Source organism: Elephantulus edwardii, unplaced genomic scaffold (genome assembly GCF_000299155.1).
Source record: "Elephantulus edwardii isolate Elephantulus edwardi_28Jun2011 unplaced genomic scaffold, EleEdw1.0 scaffold00003, whole genome shotgun sequence".
In the NCBI taxonomy this organism is placed as follows: domain Eukaryota; kingdom Metazoa; phylum Chordata; class Mammalia; order Macroscelidea; family Macroscelididae; genus Elephantulus; species Elephantulus edwardii.
Window position 1 is genome coordinate 17,744,020 of NW_006399753.1, and position 12,294 is coordinate 17,756,313.

Sequence of the window (12,294 nt, forward strand, 5' to 3'; positions counted from 1 at the left end):
GGAAGCTGACAGGGGAAAATAGGTTTTCCACTCAACAAGGACACTCTCCGCTATGTAACAGCATTCCTCCCACTTCTGCCCTGTGTTTACAGTTTCCACTCATCCTTTCTTATCCTTTCCTCCTTTCTGAGGTTTATCACTGGGTCAATCCTACCCTTTTGACCCCACAAGGTGGATTGTTCTAAGGGGAGCATGCCTCCCTGTGTTGTTTACTTCACAGGCCCATATTTGTGCTCTTTTAAAGATCTAGGTATTTGGGACCAAACTGACAACACAGCATAAAAGGTTAGACAGGAAGCTTAGGAGGTGGAAGCATCAGGTGGTGGAAGAGGAATAACTCAGAAAAGGAGAGTGAGAGCAGCTGGCCGACTAGAAAAACGTAATTAATGTCACTGAAACATGCGCGAAGAAACTGTTGAACTGGTATATGATATGCTGATGCCATTCCAACCACAATAAAAATGAAATTTTTAAAAGGACTGGAAAATTCTGCTTCGTGGGTGCACACTGAAAGGCTGATTTCACTAGATTGCCTCTTGCTCACCGATGATCTCAAACAAATGGACTTTCTCACGCTTCCCTCCAACTTTTCTGCTCACCCTGTGCTTCTGCCTTTAGCACTGAGTGTGGCTTCTCCGAGGCGAGGAGGTCACACTCTGAGTCAAGACACCTGGTGTATTTCTCCCTCTTCCACACTTCACATTTTCTCTCACACACAGACTATTTTTCGTTTTTCTATGCTTTTCTTCCTGCTCTATCTCCCCTCTCGTGGCCTAGGTTGGGAAGGAATTGTGCTGTCCACCTTCTTCTCAGGAGAAATATGGGCATTCTCCTTCTGTGTGATTTACAGTCTCTGAGAACTCACTAGAGGGTCAGCTATGAGTCAGTTCCAATTCAATAGCACATAATAACAACTTTCTTTGACAGCAATCAAGAAAACAAAGGATATACTGCACTAGGCTCATATGTCAAGGACCCCTTTAAAATGATGACAAGTAAGGCTGTCACTTTGAAGACTAAGGTGTAATCTCCTTGGACAATGAATAAGGAAAACTGAAGAAGAATTGGTGCCTTTGAATTGTGAGGCTTGGTGAAGAACAGTTAATATTCTATGGACTTCCAAAAGAATAAGCAAATCTATCTTGGAAGCAGTGCAGTCAAAATGTTTCTTAGAAGCAGAGATAGAATGGCTTTGTCTCATCCACTTTCCTAGAGGAGCCAGTCTCTGGAGAAGGTCTTCATTTCATGCCTAGTGAAACAGAGGTTCAGTAAAAAACAAAAAACAAAAAAAAAACCCCAAAAAAACAAGATGACCCTCGGTGAAATGGACTGAGACAATGACTGTAACAATAGGTTTAAGAACTGCAGAGTTTGGAGATGAGGCAACACTCAGCAATGTTGTGTTGTTGTGTTATGTTTTGTTGTGTTGTGTTGTGTCGAGTCATATGGTGTCATGTTATGTTGTGTTGTGTTGTACAGGGACACTGTGGGTTGGAATTGACCCAACAGTACCTAATAACAACATTCTACAGATAGTTTTTCTTGGTCTTGGATAAATAAAGTTCTGAAAGCATAGTTTCTACCTTTCATGTGGAAGACCAGTAACTATCCTCGTGCCTTAAATTCACACACACTGAGCACACGGATTTGCTCTTACTCATTTGCCATGCTTTACCAGTAACCTTCCCACTGCTGAATGCCTTAGTCACTGTCATATCTGACAGCAGCACTGCTTCTGATCATAAATTCATTTAAGCAAAGGAACTGAGCCCATGGCTGGTGATCCCAGGATTCTCTGATCTTACCATGTTCCCCAGAGCCCAAATGAAGCTAATGTTAAGAGCACCTTGTTGAAGCTCAAGGTCAGCTTCATCTCATGATGTTGGGGTTCTGTCCTCTGAGATGTAGTGTATGTTCTGAAGCAGAGAACACCCGGGTCTGGACACCAGGGTGAAAGTGAATGCCTCTCTCACTACTTCTCTCACTTACTGGCCTTCTCTCCAACTGCCTGCTTCCCATCTCTGTGGCTTTCAGCTTGCAGCTTCAAGCAGCCATATGTGATGTTGGTTATCTGCCACTGGAACCTGACAAAATGCTGGCTGAAATCAGAATCTCTCAGGGAGAGGTCTGGGCATCCGCTTGGAATAAATGCTTAGCCAAGTCTGAAATTTATTGATAAAGGTTCTTGGGAGTAACTTCAAGGCAAGGCCTTTCTCTAGGCCATGACATGTGATACTCCACTCTTGTCCGAAAATGAAGCCATGTCTCTAGAGACAAAAACTGGATTATCGAAGGGGTGGGTTGAGAATTGGGTAAGGTGGAGGATGGAGAGCCAAGCCTTTCAGCTAGGTTGCCTGGGTTCAAATCCTAACTCTGCCACATGCATTATGGGACCTTGAGCAAGTTCTCTTACCTCACTGTTCCTTCGTAGGGAGGAACCTGGTAGCATAGTGATTAAGGAATGTGCAACTAAAAAGAGTCAGCAGTTCAAAACCATCAGCTGTTCAACTATACATGTTCTGCCTCTATTACAATTTAGAGCCTCGGAAACCCTCTGGAACAGCCTTACTCTGCCCTACAGGTAAGTGATGAGTTGACGGCAATGGCCTTGGGGGTTTCCTCACCATAATGCGAAGACAATACTACCATTACTCTTGTTGCTTGTCCCCAAGTCAGCTTTGCATCACAGTAACTCCAAACACAAAGACACATTAGACATGCAAGAGTATTGGCTATTTTTAGAACTTCAGTTATAAAATGCTCTCATTCTGTTTAAGTCTCAAAATAATACTTTCTCAGATTAAGCAATCAAGTCCCAGAAGGTTGAATTACTCCGCCACGGTCATGTTGTTGTTGTTGTTAGGTGCTCCTGAGTCATCTACAATTCATAGAGACCCTCTGAGGAACAGATTGCCCTATCCTGCACTGTCCTCACATTCTGTGCCACACTCCAGTCCATTACTGTATTCACAATGTCGACCCATCTAGTTAAGAGTCTTCCTCTCTTTTGCTGATCCTTTACATTTTCCAGAATGCTACCTTCTTCCAAGAACCGGTCCCTCCTGACAACAACCTTGAAGGGACAGCAAAAATCCCATTTTTTATAAACCCCCACTAATACTAGAGGCCGAAGCGGGCCATAAAAATTCTTAGCTTAGGGCAAACACGAGTGCCCCGGGTAAAGCCTTGTCTGTCCTTGAAAAAGTAAGGAATTAACTAGTGTCTGCGTGACACAAAAGAAGTAAAGGCGGGCAAAGTAGCCAGCCCTGTCAAAAGTCAACCCACCAACCATGATTGCAATGCCCCTGCCCTAACAGGGGCACTCAAAAAAAAGCTATAAAAGCAAGTGTGGGGGGGAAACTCGGGGCTATTTTTCCTTCACCACCTTCCTGAGGAGGGAAAAAGTCTCCACACATGGAAATAAAATAATAAACGCTCTTGAAATTTCAGACGTGTTTTAATTTCTTTGAGGGGCATTTTGTGGGCAGAACAAACCTAAAGTATGGAAGATGAAGTGCCACCATCTTTGCCTCTAAATGCAACTCGGATTCCATTTCCTCCAAGATGGACTTGTTCTTTCAGCAGTCCGTGATACATTCAGTACTCTTCCTCGACACCACAATTCAAAGGCATTGATTCTCCTGTCATCATGGTCTAAATTTCACATGCATATGATGAAGTAGGAAATGACATGACGTGGACCAGGTGCACCCTAGTCTTTAAATTGATATCCTTGCTCTTCAGCACTTTAAAGAGGTCTTTGACAGGTTTTCCCAGTGCCACGTAGCTTTTGATTTCTTGGTGGCTGCTTAGAGTGCTGATTGTGAATCCAAACAAAATTAAACCATTGCTACCAATACAAGGGCTGTAGTGGTGCCAGGTACCCAAACGTGATTCTTCCTGTAACCAAAAGGCAAAAGCTTGGTAAACTCTTCACCTGAGCCTAAGGAGGTTGGGCACACACTGTTCTGCACCTGTGGGCTTGGTAGGACGTAACTCACTGCTTTTGGCTGAAAAAACAGTGTGTGCAAGAACAGGACTACTTTAACACTTGGCCCTTCAACAGTTTGTGTTTTGGGGGTGTTTTTTTGTTATTTTTTTTATGAAAATGTTTTTAAACTGTAACCATTCATCCACAGGTGACAAAATCTCAAGCTGGAAGAGATGGTGACACAAGCGTCATCATCATTGGTGTCAGATGGATTTCCTTCAACTCTTTCTTAAGGTTCTTCCCAGAAAAGTCCCCAACGCTCCAGGTCACCATGGAAACCTAAGGTAGTCTACTGATACTGAGTGAAATCCTGCTACAACTGCTCCCATAGCAAATGACTATTATTCAAATGCTAGTGCCAAGACTCATCTACTGCCGCTCAAGGCCAAACCCAGAATGTCTTTGAATTGAAGCCAAAAGTAATGGCTCATTCTCTGACACCAGGCTGTGTGAGCAGCTTAGGAAAGAGGAGTAAGGCCTCCTGAGTGTCTATTCTCAAAAGCAAGCACTATGCTGTTTTTTTGGCACAGTAGGCTCCTGTGTAAGTAATGCACACAAGCATGCACACACCACACACCCCCCCAACACACACACACGGCACCTGTGAGCACAGTGGTTGCATAGTTTGCAAAAAGAATACATGATTTGTGCAAAAATACAATGCAGGGTACTTTTCATATGTATTTGTGAAGAAGGCCAGGAGTCTGGAATGAGCTGGCCAGCAAGAAGGTAGGAGTTAAGCTAATTAAATCAGCTCACAGGCATCTCTGCATCTGCAGAAATCATTTGCAATTATATTTTTCAGGCCGATGGGTGGAGGAATAGGGGCTTGAAAAAACTGCAAAAAACATCAAGGAAAGGGCAGTAAAATCCCAAACTCAAACAAGTTGACATCAAGCCAACTCCGACTGAAGTGAACTCTACCTGTTTCCGAGCAAACAGTGCAGCATAAGCTCTTCACAGTCACCGGCGACCCTGGGGAGGAGAACTCATTTTCTCTCAACATCAATACAGCAAATCCAGTGCAAGACTCTGACAGTTATTCTCAGATGACTCTCTGGACCAGAGATGGGTTCTAAGCCTGGGCCAGCATAAGTGATAAACTTATATGGATGCCCTACCAGGAAGACCCTTAATGGAGTAGTGGGGTAGGCATTGGGCTAATAACCGGAAGGTTGGGGGTTTGAACACACCAGCTGCGCCATGAGAGAAACAAGAGGCAGTCGGTTCCTGCTGAACACTCAAGTTTGGCCCAGATGTACAGTCTGGCAATGGCCATATACACAAGGGGATGATCAGACGCTGTAATTACTCATTGTACTTTATAAATTAATTGTATGAATGACTGACTGGAAAACCAGTATTTGTAAACTTTCACTCAAATCCCAGTAAAACTTTTTCTTTCTTAAACGTTATTTACCACTTCAGAAACCCTAGGGGGAAGTTCTAAGCAAAATTTTAGGATCACTTTGAGTCATAACTGATCTGAAAGCAATGAGACTGCACACTGACCATGAAAAGCTCCGAGTTCCTGGAAGGACACGTCAGGAATGCTGGGTAGAGGCAACTGTTCTTGTTAGCTGCCTCCAAGTTGGCTCCAGCCCATGGAAACCATCCATGTAACAGAAAGAAATGCTGCCTGATTCTGTCCCATCTTCACGAGGGTCTGAACATCTGAGGTCACTGTCACAACCATGGCGTCCACAATAAACATCCGGTACGGTTACTAACAAGTCAAGCTGATGGTCACTGAGTGTTTCAACCCAGCTTAGAATTCTAAAGCCTGGCTCGCACCTCACTTCAAAGTAGTGGGATTTTACCTATCAAGCCTGGACGGCTGGGATCTCAAATCTCCTCATTCTGTGAGATTTCTCGCTTCTAGACACACTTCTGAATGCCAGATGGAAAATCTCCTCAGCAAATCAGCAAAACATCCCATAAATCAAATATGTAAAACAAGTTACAGTCCTTTGGTCCCTCTGAAATGTTTTGCTCAAAACAAAGAATTTCCATGGTATAGAGCATTTCTTTTTCTTTAACCACTTACTTTTCAAATGGTCACCTGAAACAAAATGAAGATCTTCCCAACTTAGTGATCTCTATTTAGCTCTAAAGTGTAAAATAACTTAAGAGGTTCTATTTGCATGTTTCTTCCTAAAAGCTTGTTAATGTGCTTCCAGAATCTTCCTGGTCAGCTAACCCAAGTAGTCAAGTGGTATTTCCTTAGACTCTTGGATTCTTTTTTTTTTTTTTTAGTTTTATTATTTTGTGTGTGTGTACTGTCAAATCAGATCTGACTGGTACAGGAGGAGATTGTTCCTCCTTCTCCAGCAAAGCATCTGGTGGATTTGAACCGTGCACCTCTGAGATTGCAGTACACTTTCTTGCCACTAGGCCACCAGAGCTCCGACTCTTGGATTCTTGAGTCAATGACTGTGGTTGTACCCCCCACAGCACAGGGCAAAGGATGATCTAAAAGGAACAGTTCTGACTAAGTAGTGAACTCATCAAAGACCTGAAGTTGGACACTCTTCTAAGAGAAATTACTCCTTTTTAAAGTTATTAGGTACGACTAAGTCAACTGTAACTAACAGCACCCCAATAAGCAACAGATCTGAAGCTTCCCCTTCCTGTCCCGTCCTTTTGTCAGGCGTCTTCCTCTCTGACTCTCCATGATTCCCAAGATGATGTCTTTTTCGTCCTGACAACACACCCAAAGTACAGGAGATGGAGTTTCACCATCCTCACCTCTAAGGAGCACTCTGGTTGCACTTCCCCAAGAAAAATGTGTTTGTCAGTCCATGGGATATTCCATACTCGGCCAACACCACAATTCAAAGACATTGGTTCTTCTTCTGTCATCCTTATTCACTGTCCAACTGTCAAGATGTATAAGAAGTAAGTGAAGATACTCCAACTTGGATCAGGCATACCTTAATCTTTAAAATGACATCATTGCTCTTCAGCACCGAAGATGATGTTGACAGAAGATTTTTCCAACACATCTTATGATTTCTTGACTGCTGTTATCTTAGATGCTCATTGTAGATTCAAGTAAAATGAGATAGTTGATAACCTCAATCTTTTCTCCATCTATCATGATGTCACATACTGGTCCAGTGGTAAAGATTTTTGTTTTCTTGATGTTGAAATGTAATTGAAGCCTTTGATTTTCTGCGGCAAGTGCTTTTAAGTCTCTATCACTTTCTGCAAGCCAGGTTGTATTATCTGCACAATGCAGGAGTTGATCAGTCTTTCTCCAAACCTGTTACTACATTTTTGCTCATATTAGTCAAGTTTTTTGTTTTGTTTTTTTAAAAAAATTTCATTTTAATGAACATTTACAGATTTTGGTTTCCATTCATTCATTCCTGCATTTTTCTCCCTGCCTACCCCTCCCCACCTCCTAGTTTGCTCTTTTCTTTGTAAAGTAAAATTCCTTCATTGGTATACAATCCCCCTACCCCACCAGTACATTCCACCATGTAACCTTTATTCTGAACTCTTGTCATAACCATAATACCTAATCATATATCGCTTTTAAACTGTTCTCTCCCTCATCTGTTTCAATGAAGTATACATAATTTATGCAATTTTTCTCAGTCTCACCCCAACCTTGATCTAAGTCCTGTTCTACAACAGTGGCACTATGCAGTATTTGTCCTTTTGTGACTGAGATATTTCACTCCACATAATGTCCTCCAGGGTCACCCATTTTGTATAATATTTCATGAGTTCCTTGTCTTTCAATGCAGCATAGTATTCCATTGTGTGAAAACACCAGAGCTTCTCTATCCATTCATTTGTTGATGGGCATTTAGGTTGCTTCCTATGAGCTTCTCTATCCATTCATTTGTTGATGGGCATTTAGGTTGCTTCCTATTGTGAACAAAGCCGCAATAAACATGGGTGTGCATGTATCTGCCTTGGTGGCAGTTATGGTTTCTTTAAGGTATATTCCCAGTAGAGGAATTGCTGGGTCAAATGTATTTCTATTTGCAACTTTTTGAGAAGGCACCATACAGCCTTCCATAGTGGTTTCATATACTCCCATCGACAGCAAATAAGGGTTCCAGATTCTCGGCAATCTCGCCAGCATTTGTCCTTTGCTGTTCTATTTTGCTGTTCTTACTGGGGTGAGATGATATCTCATAGTTGTTTTGATTTGCATCTAAGAGCTACGGATTTTGAACATTTCTTCATGTGCTTGTTGGCCACCTGAATGTCTTCTTTGGTGAAGTGTCTGTTCATAGCCTGTGCCCTTTGGGTTATTTACCTTTATTACCTTTATCTTGTTGTGTTGAGCTTCTTGAATGATCTGCTTAGAGTACAGAATGAATAGGTATGGAGAAAGGATACAACTGTGATCAACATCTTTCCTGATTTTAAACCACACAGTGTTCCCTTGCTCTGTCTGGACAGCCATATCTTGGCCTATGTATAGATTTCATAAGAGCACAATTAAATGTTCTGGGATTCCCACTCTTCTCACTGTTAGCCATAATGTATTATGATTTACATGACCCAATGCCTTTGAACAGTCAATAAAGAATAGTTTATTCACTAGTTTATTGACTTTTTTTTTATAGTAGAACCAAGAAAACATGAAGAAGAGTGACGGCTATATGCTATTTCATGACAAGTATTTTTCATTTAGAGTAAAAATTAAAGCCAAATTTCCAAATATTGTCCAGAAGGCAGATGTAGTAAGACAGCAGTTTCCCTCAATAACTGAGGTATTCTTGGGTATTTCAAATAATCAAGAGGGAAGTAAAAATCTTCAAGACAAAATTAATTTTAAATCTGTTTTATTTAAGGCCATATTAACATTCAAGCCTTCAAGAAGGCTATAATCCTTTTAAGAACATCATAGTCCCCAAAGACAAATAATTCTTAACAAAAATAAAATTTAAAATATTAATAATTATTGCTGATTCAGCTCACAATACTATCCCTTTTCAAGCAGCAGCATGGTCACGGGCAAACAGGTGATGAGAACTTGCTGTGGGTCTGAGCCACAGAACAACAAAGCGATGGGCTGTGGGGCCTGCTCTCTGAGGGCGTATGGTGTTGCTGGTGTGACGGGAAACACAGAAAAGATACAAGGGGAGGCTCCAGGTCCACACTCTACTAAGAGCAACTACTGGTGGACAGTGTCACGTTTAACAAGTGATTCACAGAAATTACAATTACAGACTTCATGAAGTCACAGCTTGACATAGCAGGGGAAAAAATTGTTTTAAATTAAGCTTGTGTCCACTCATGTTTTCAAACGAGATTTTAAAAAGGAAAACACAGTTCCATGCCAGCCATACCATAATGCTTTCTCTCCCAAATGAAGGGGTGTAGGGTTCAAATCCTGTAATTTCTTCTCAGTTCCAGAACCTGTGGTCCATTCAGTAGTGCTCACTGCCAAACCGATGCACAAATTCTGACAGTGTGTAGACAGCTCCCCATCCCACTGCAGGATTCATACTGATAAAATCATTCAGGTTCATTTTAGAATCTAGACAAACACAGGAAAGAAATGTCCACAGTAAGCAAATCTTTTGTTTAACAGACACCAATAAATAAATCAAAGCAGAAGACCGACTGGAGGGAAAATCACACACAGGGAGCAGGTATAAGAGTAATTTGGTGGCAGTTTTATCCCAAATGCCTAATTTCAATCTAATCTATACTAAACATCACATGAACCCCAAAAATGACATACACTCTTCAAAGTAACTGTGCTTCCAAAGCAGTATGGTTGTAGGGGGGAAACCTGTCCCAGATTGGAGAAGGCTGGAGAGACATGACAAATAAATGCAATATGGGATCCAAAGTTACACGAGAAAAATAAGAAAACTCGTGGAACTTGAATAAACTCTAAAACTACTGTTGTAGAACTGACCTCTTGGGTTTTCTCGGCTGTTATCGTTCATGGAGCAGTTTGCTAGGTCCTTTCTTCCCCAGTACCAGTGGGTGAGTCTGAACCACTAACCTTTAAGTTAGGAGCTGATCAGAAATCATTCATATGTTAGGAGCTAAAACTAGTAAGAAGTATTGTTGAAGGGAGCTCTGTTGGCTTTAGTGGCAAGAAGCTGCACTGCAATCCCATAGTTACATGGTTCGAATCCACCAGATGCTCTGCTGGAGATGGAGGGGCAATCTCCTCCTCTACCAGTCAGATCCGATTTGACAGTACATACACAAAAAAAATTTAAAAATTAAAAAAAAAGTGCTGTTGAAACACTACCATATTATATAAATGTCTTGGCTTCATGATATACTATGCTTATGTAAGATTTCACATTAGGGTAATCTGAGTGCTGGTTCTGGAGAACTCTGGACTGTGTGAGCACAGTCCCTAATTATTTCAAAATAAGAAGGTAAATGGAAAAATATGCATGACTAAACTGGCAACTGATTGGATTCAACTGTCAATTTACAGGAAATTCAGAGAAAACAGGCACAATCAGCAAAATCCAGACTGAGATAAGCTCTACTGAAATTCATTGAAGAAATCACACAGTTTCTTCAACAAGTAAATCAGAAGGAAAAACAGAGTTGGACAAGAGCTTCACGTATGTAAAAAGACGTAAGATACCAGCACAGCATCTGAGCATTATTTGGACTCTGATTCAATTTTAAAAGCTAGATGGAAAAAAAAGATTAGGATTTTATGAGATAAATGAAGGGCCCCAGAGATCAGAAGTTCAAGTCCACCAGTTACTCCCAGAGAAAAAGCTAGAAGCCTCCTCCCACAAAGACTCACAGCCTCAGAAACCCAGTGAGTCAGGGCTGGCTCGATGGCAGTGGACGGCTTAGGAACTAATTAAACTTGACCACTGACTATGTAGGTATATGATGATTTTCTGGGATTACTGGTTGGGGCTTGTTGATAATTTTTTCAGATGATGGTATTATGGTCATGTTTTATGTTTTAAGAATACGTATATTTTAGAGATCATTCATTCACTCATAGCAGTTGTCAGGACAGACTCATAGCTAACCCTCTCCTGGGTTTCTGAGGCCATAAATCGAGACTGTTTGCCTTTCTCCTGTGGAGCCTCTGGTGGATTTGAACCACCACTGAGACACGGCCTTCAGGTCAGCAGCACAACTCCCTGTGGACCACACCACTGAAGCGCCCGATTTTAGAGATACATATGAGTCTATTAAGATTTAAACTCAGGGCGAGCTCTGGTGGCCTAGTGGCAGGAAACTGCACTGCAATCCCAGAGGTGCACGGTTCAAATCCACCAGATGCTCTGCTGAAGAAGAGGAACAATCACCTCCTGTACCAGTCAGATCCAATTTGACAGTACACACATAAAATAAATAAATAAATACAATTATTTTTTAAAAAAAATATTTAAACTCAGATAATATCCAGGATTTGCTTCAAAGTATGGCAGGATGGAAACCCTAGTTTTGCATGATTTAAATAACTTTTTCTTTAAAGTATATACAGATTTCTGCTTCTGTCCATTGAGAACTGTTACAGGAATGGCACTCCCACCATAAACTACTGGAAACTGGGCTAAATGTCTCATGTGACTTTCCAGATCCTGGCAGCAGGCAGCACGTGGCTGTGGTTCCCAAGGAGAGAGAAACAAGACAGGGAACCGGAGCATTAGGACTAATTCACATTCTCATCAGAGTGGAGACAACCTAGAACATATGAGCAACTGGTGGGGTCCTTACAAGGGACATTCCGTCGTTTGTTGTTCACTGCCACTGAGTCAACTCCAACGTCTCGGGACCCTGCATACAACAGAATGGAGCTCTGCCTGTCCTACACTATCCCCGCACTGTAGGATGGAGCTCTGTCTGTCCTGCACCCTCCCCGCACTGTAGGATGGAGCTCTGTCTGTCCTGCACCCTCCCCACACTGTAGGATGGAGCTCTGTCTGTCCTACACAGTCCCCGCACTGTAGGATGGAGCTCTGTCTGTCCTGCACCCTCCCCGCACTGTAGGATGGAGCTCTCTCTGCCTGCACCCTCCCCACACTGTAGGATGGAGCTCTGTCTGTCCTACACAGTCCCCGCACTGTAGGATGGAGCTCTGTCTGTCCTACACCCTCCCCGCACTGTAGGACGGAGCTCTGTCTGTCCTGCACCCTCCCCGCACTGTAGGATGGAGCTCTCTCTGCCTGCACCATCCCCGCACTGTAGGATGGAGCTCTGTCTGTCCTGCACCATCCCCGCACTGTAGGATGGAGCTCTGTCTGTCCTAACCACCCCCGTGCTGGACATGCACCCAGTTTTGCAGCCTCTGTACTAATTCATCCCACCAACTGGCTTCTTTTTCACTGATC

At 42.4% G+C, this 12,294-nt stretch overlaps 1 protein-coding gene across 1 annotated transcript in view; it reads right to left on the minus strand.

Annotated features, from left to right (window-relative positions):
* Window positions 1–9,387: 9,387 nt before the first annotated feature.
* Window positions 9,388–12,294, minus strand: part of WDYHV1 (WDYHV motif containing 1) — a 23,903-nt gene continuing 20,996 nt past the window's right edge. Inside the window, exon 5 of the mRNA XM_006879312.1 lies at window positions 9,388–9,497. Within this exon, the coding sequence (XP_006879374.1) occupies window positions 9,388–9,497 (110 nt within the window). The remainder of the gene's footprint in view (window positions 9,498–12,294) is intronic.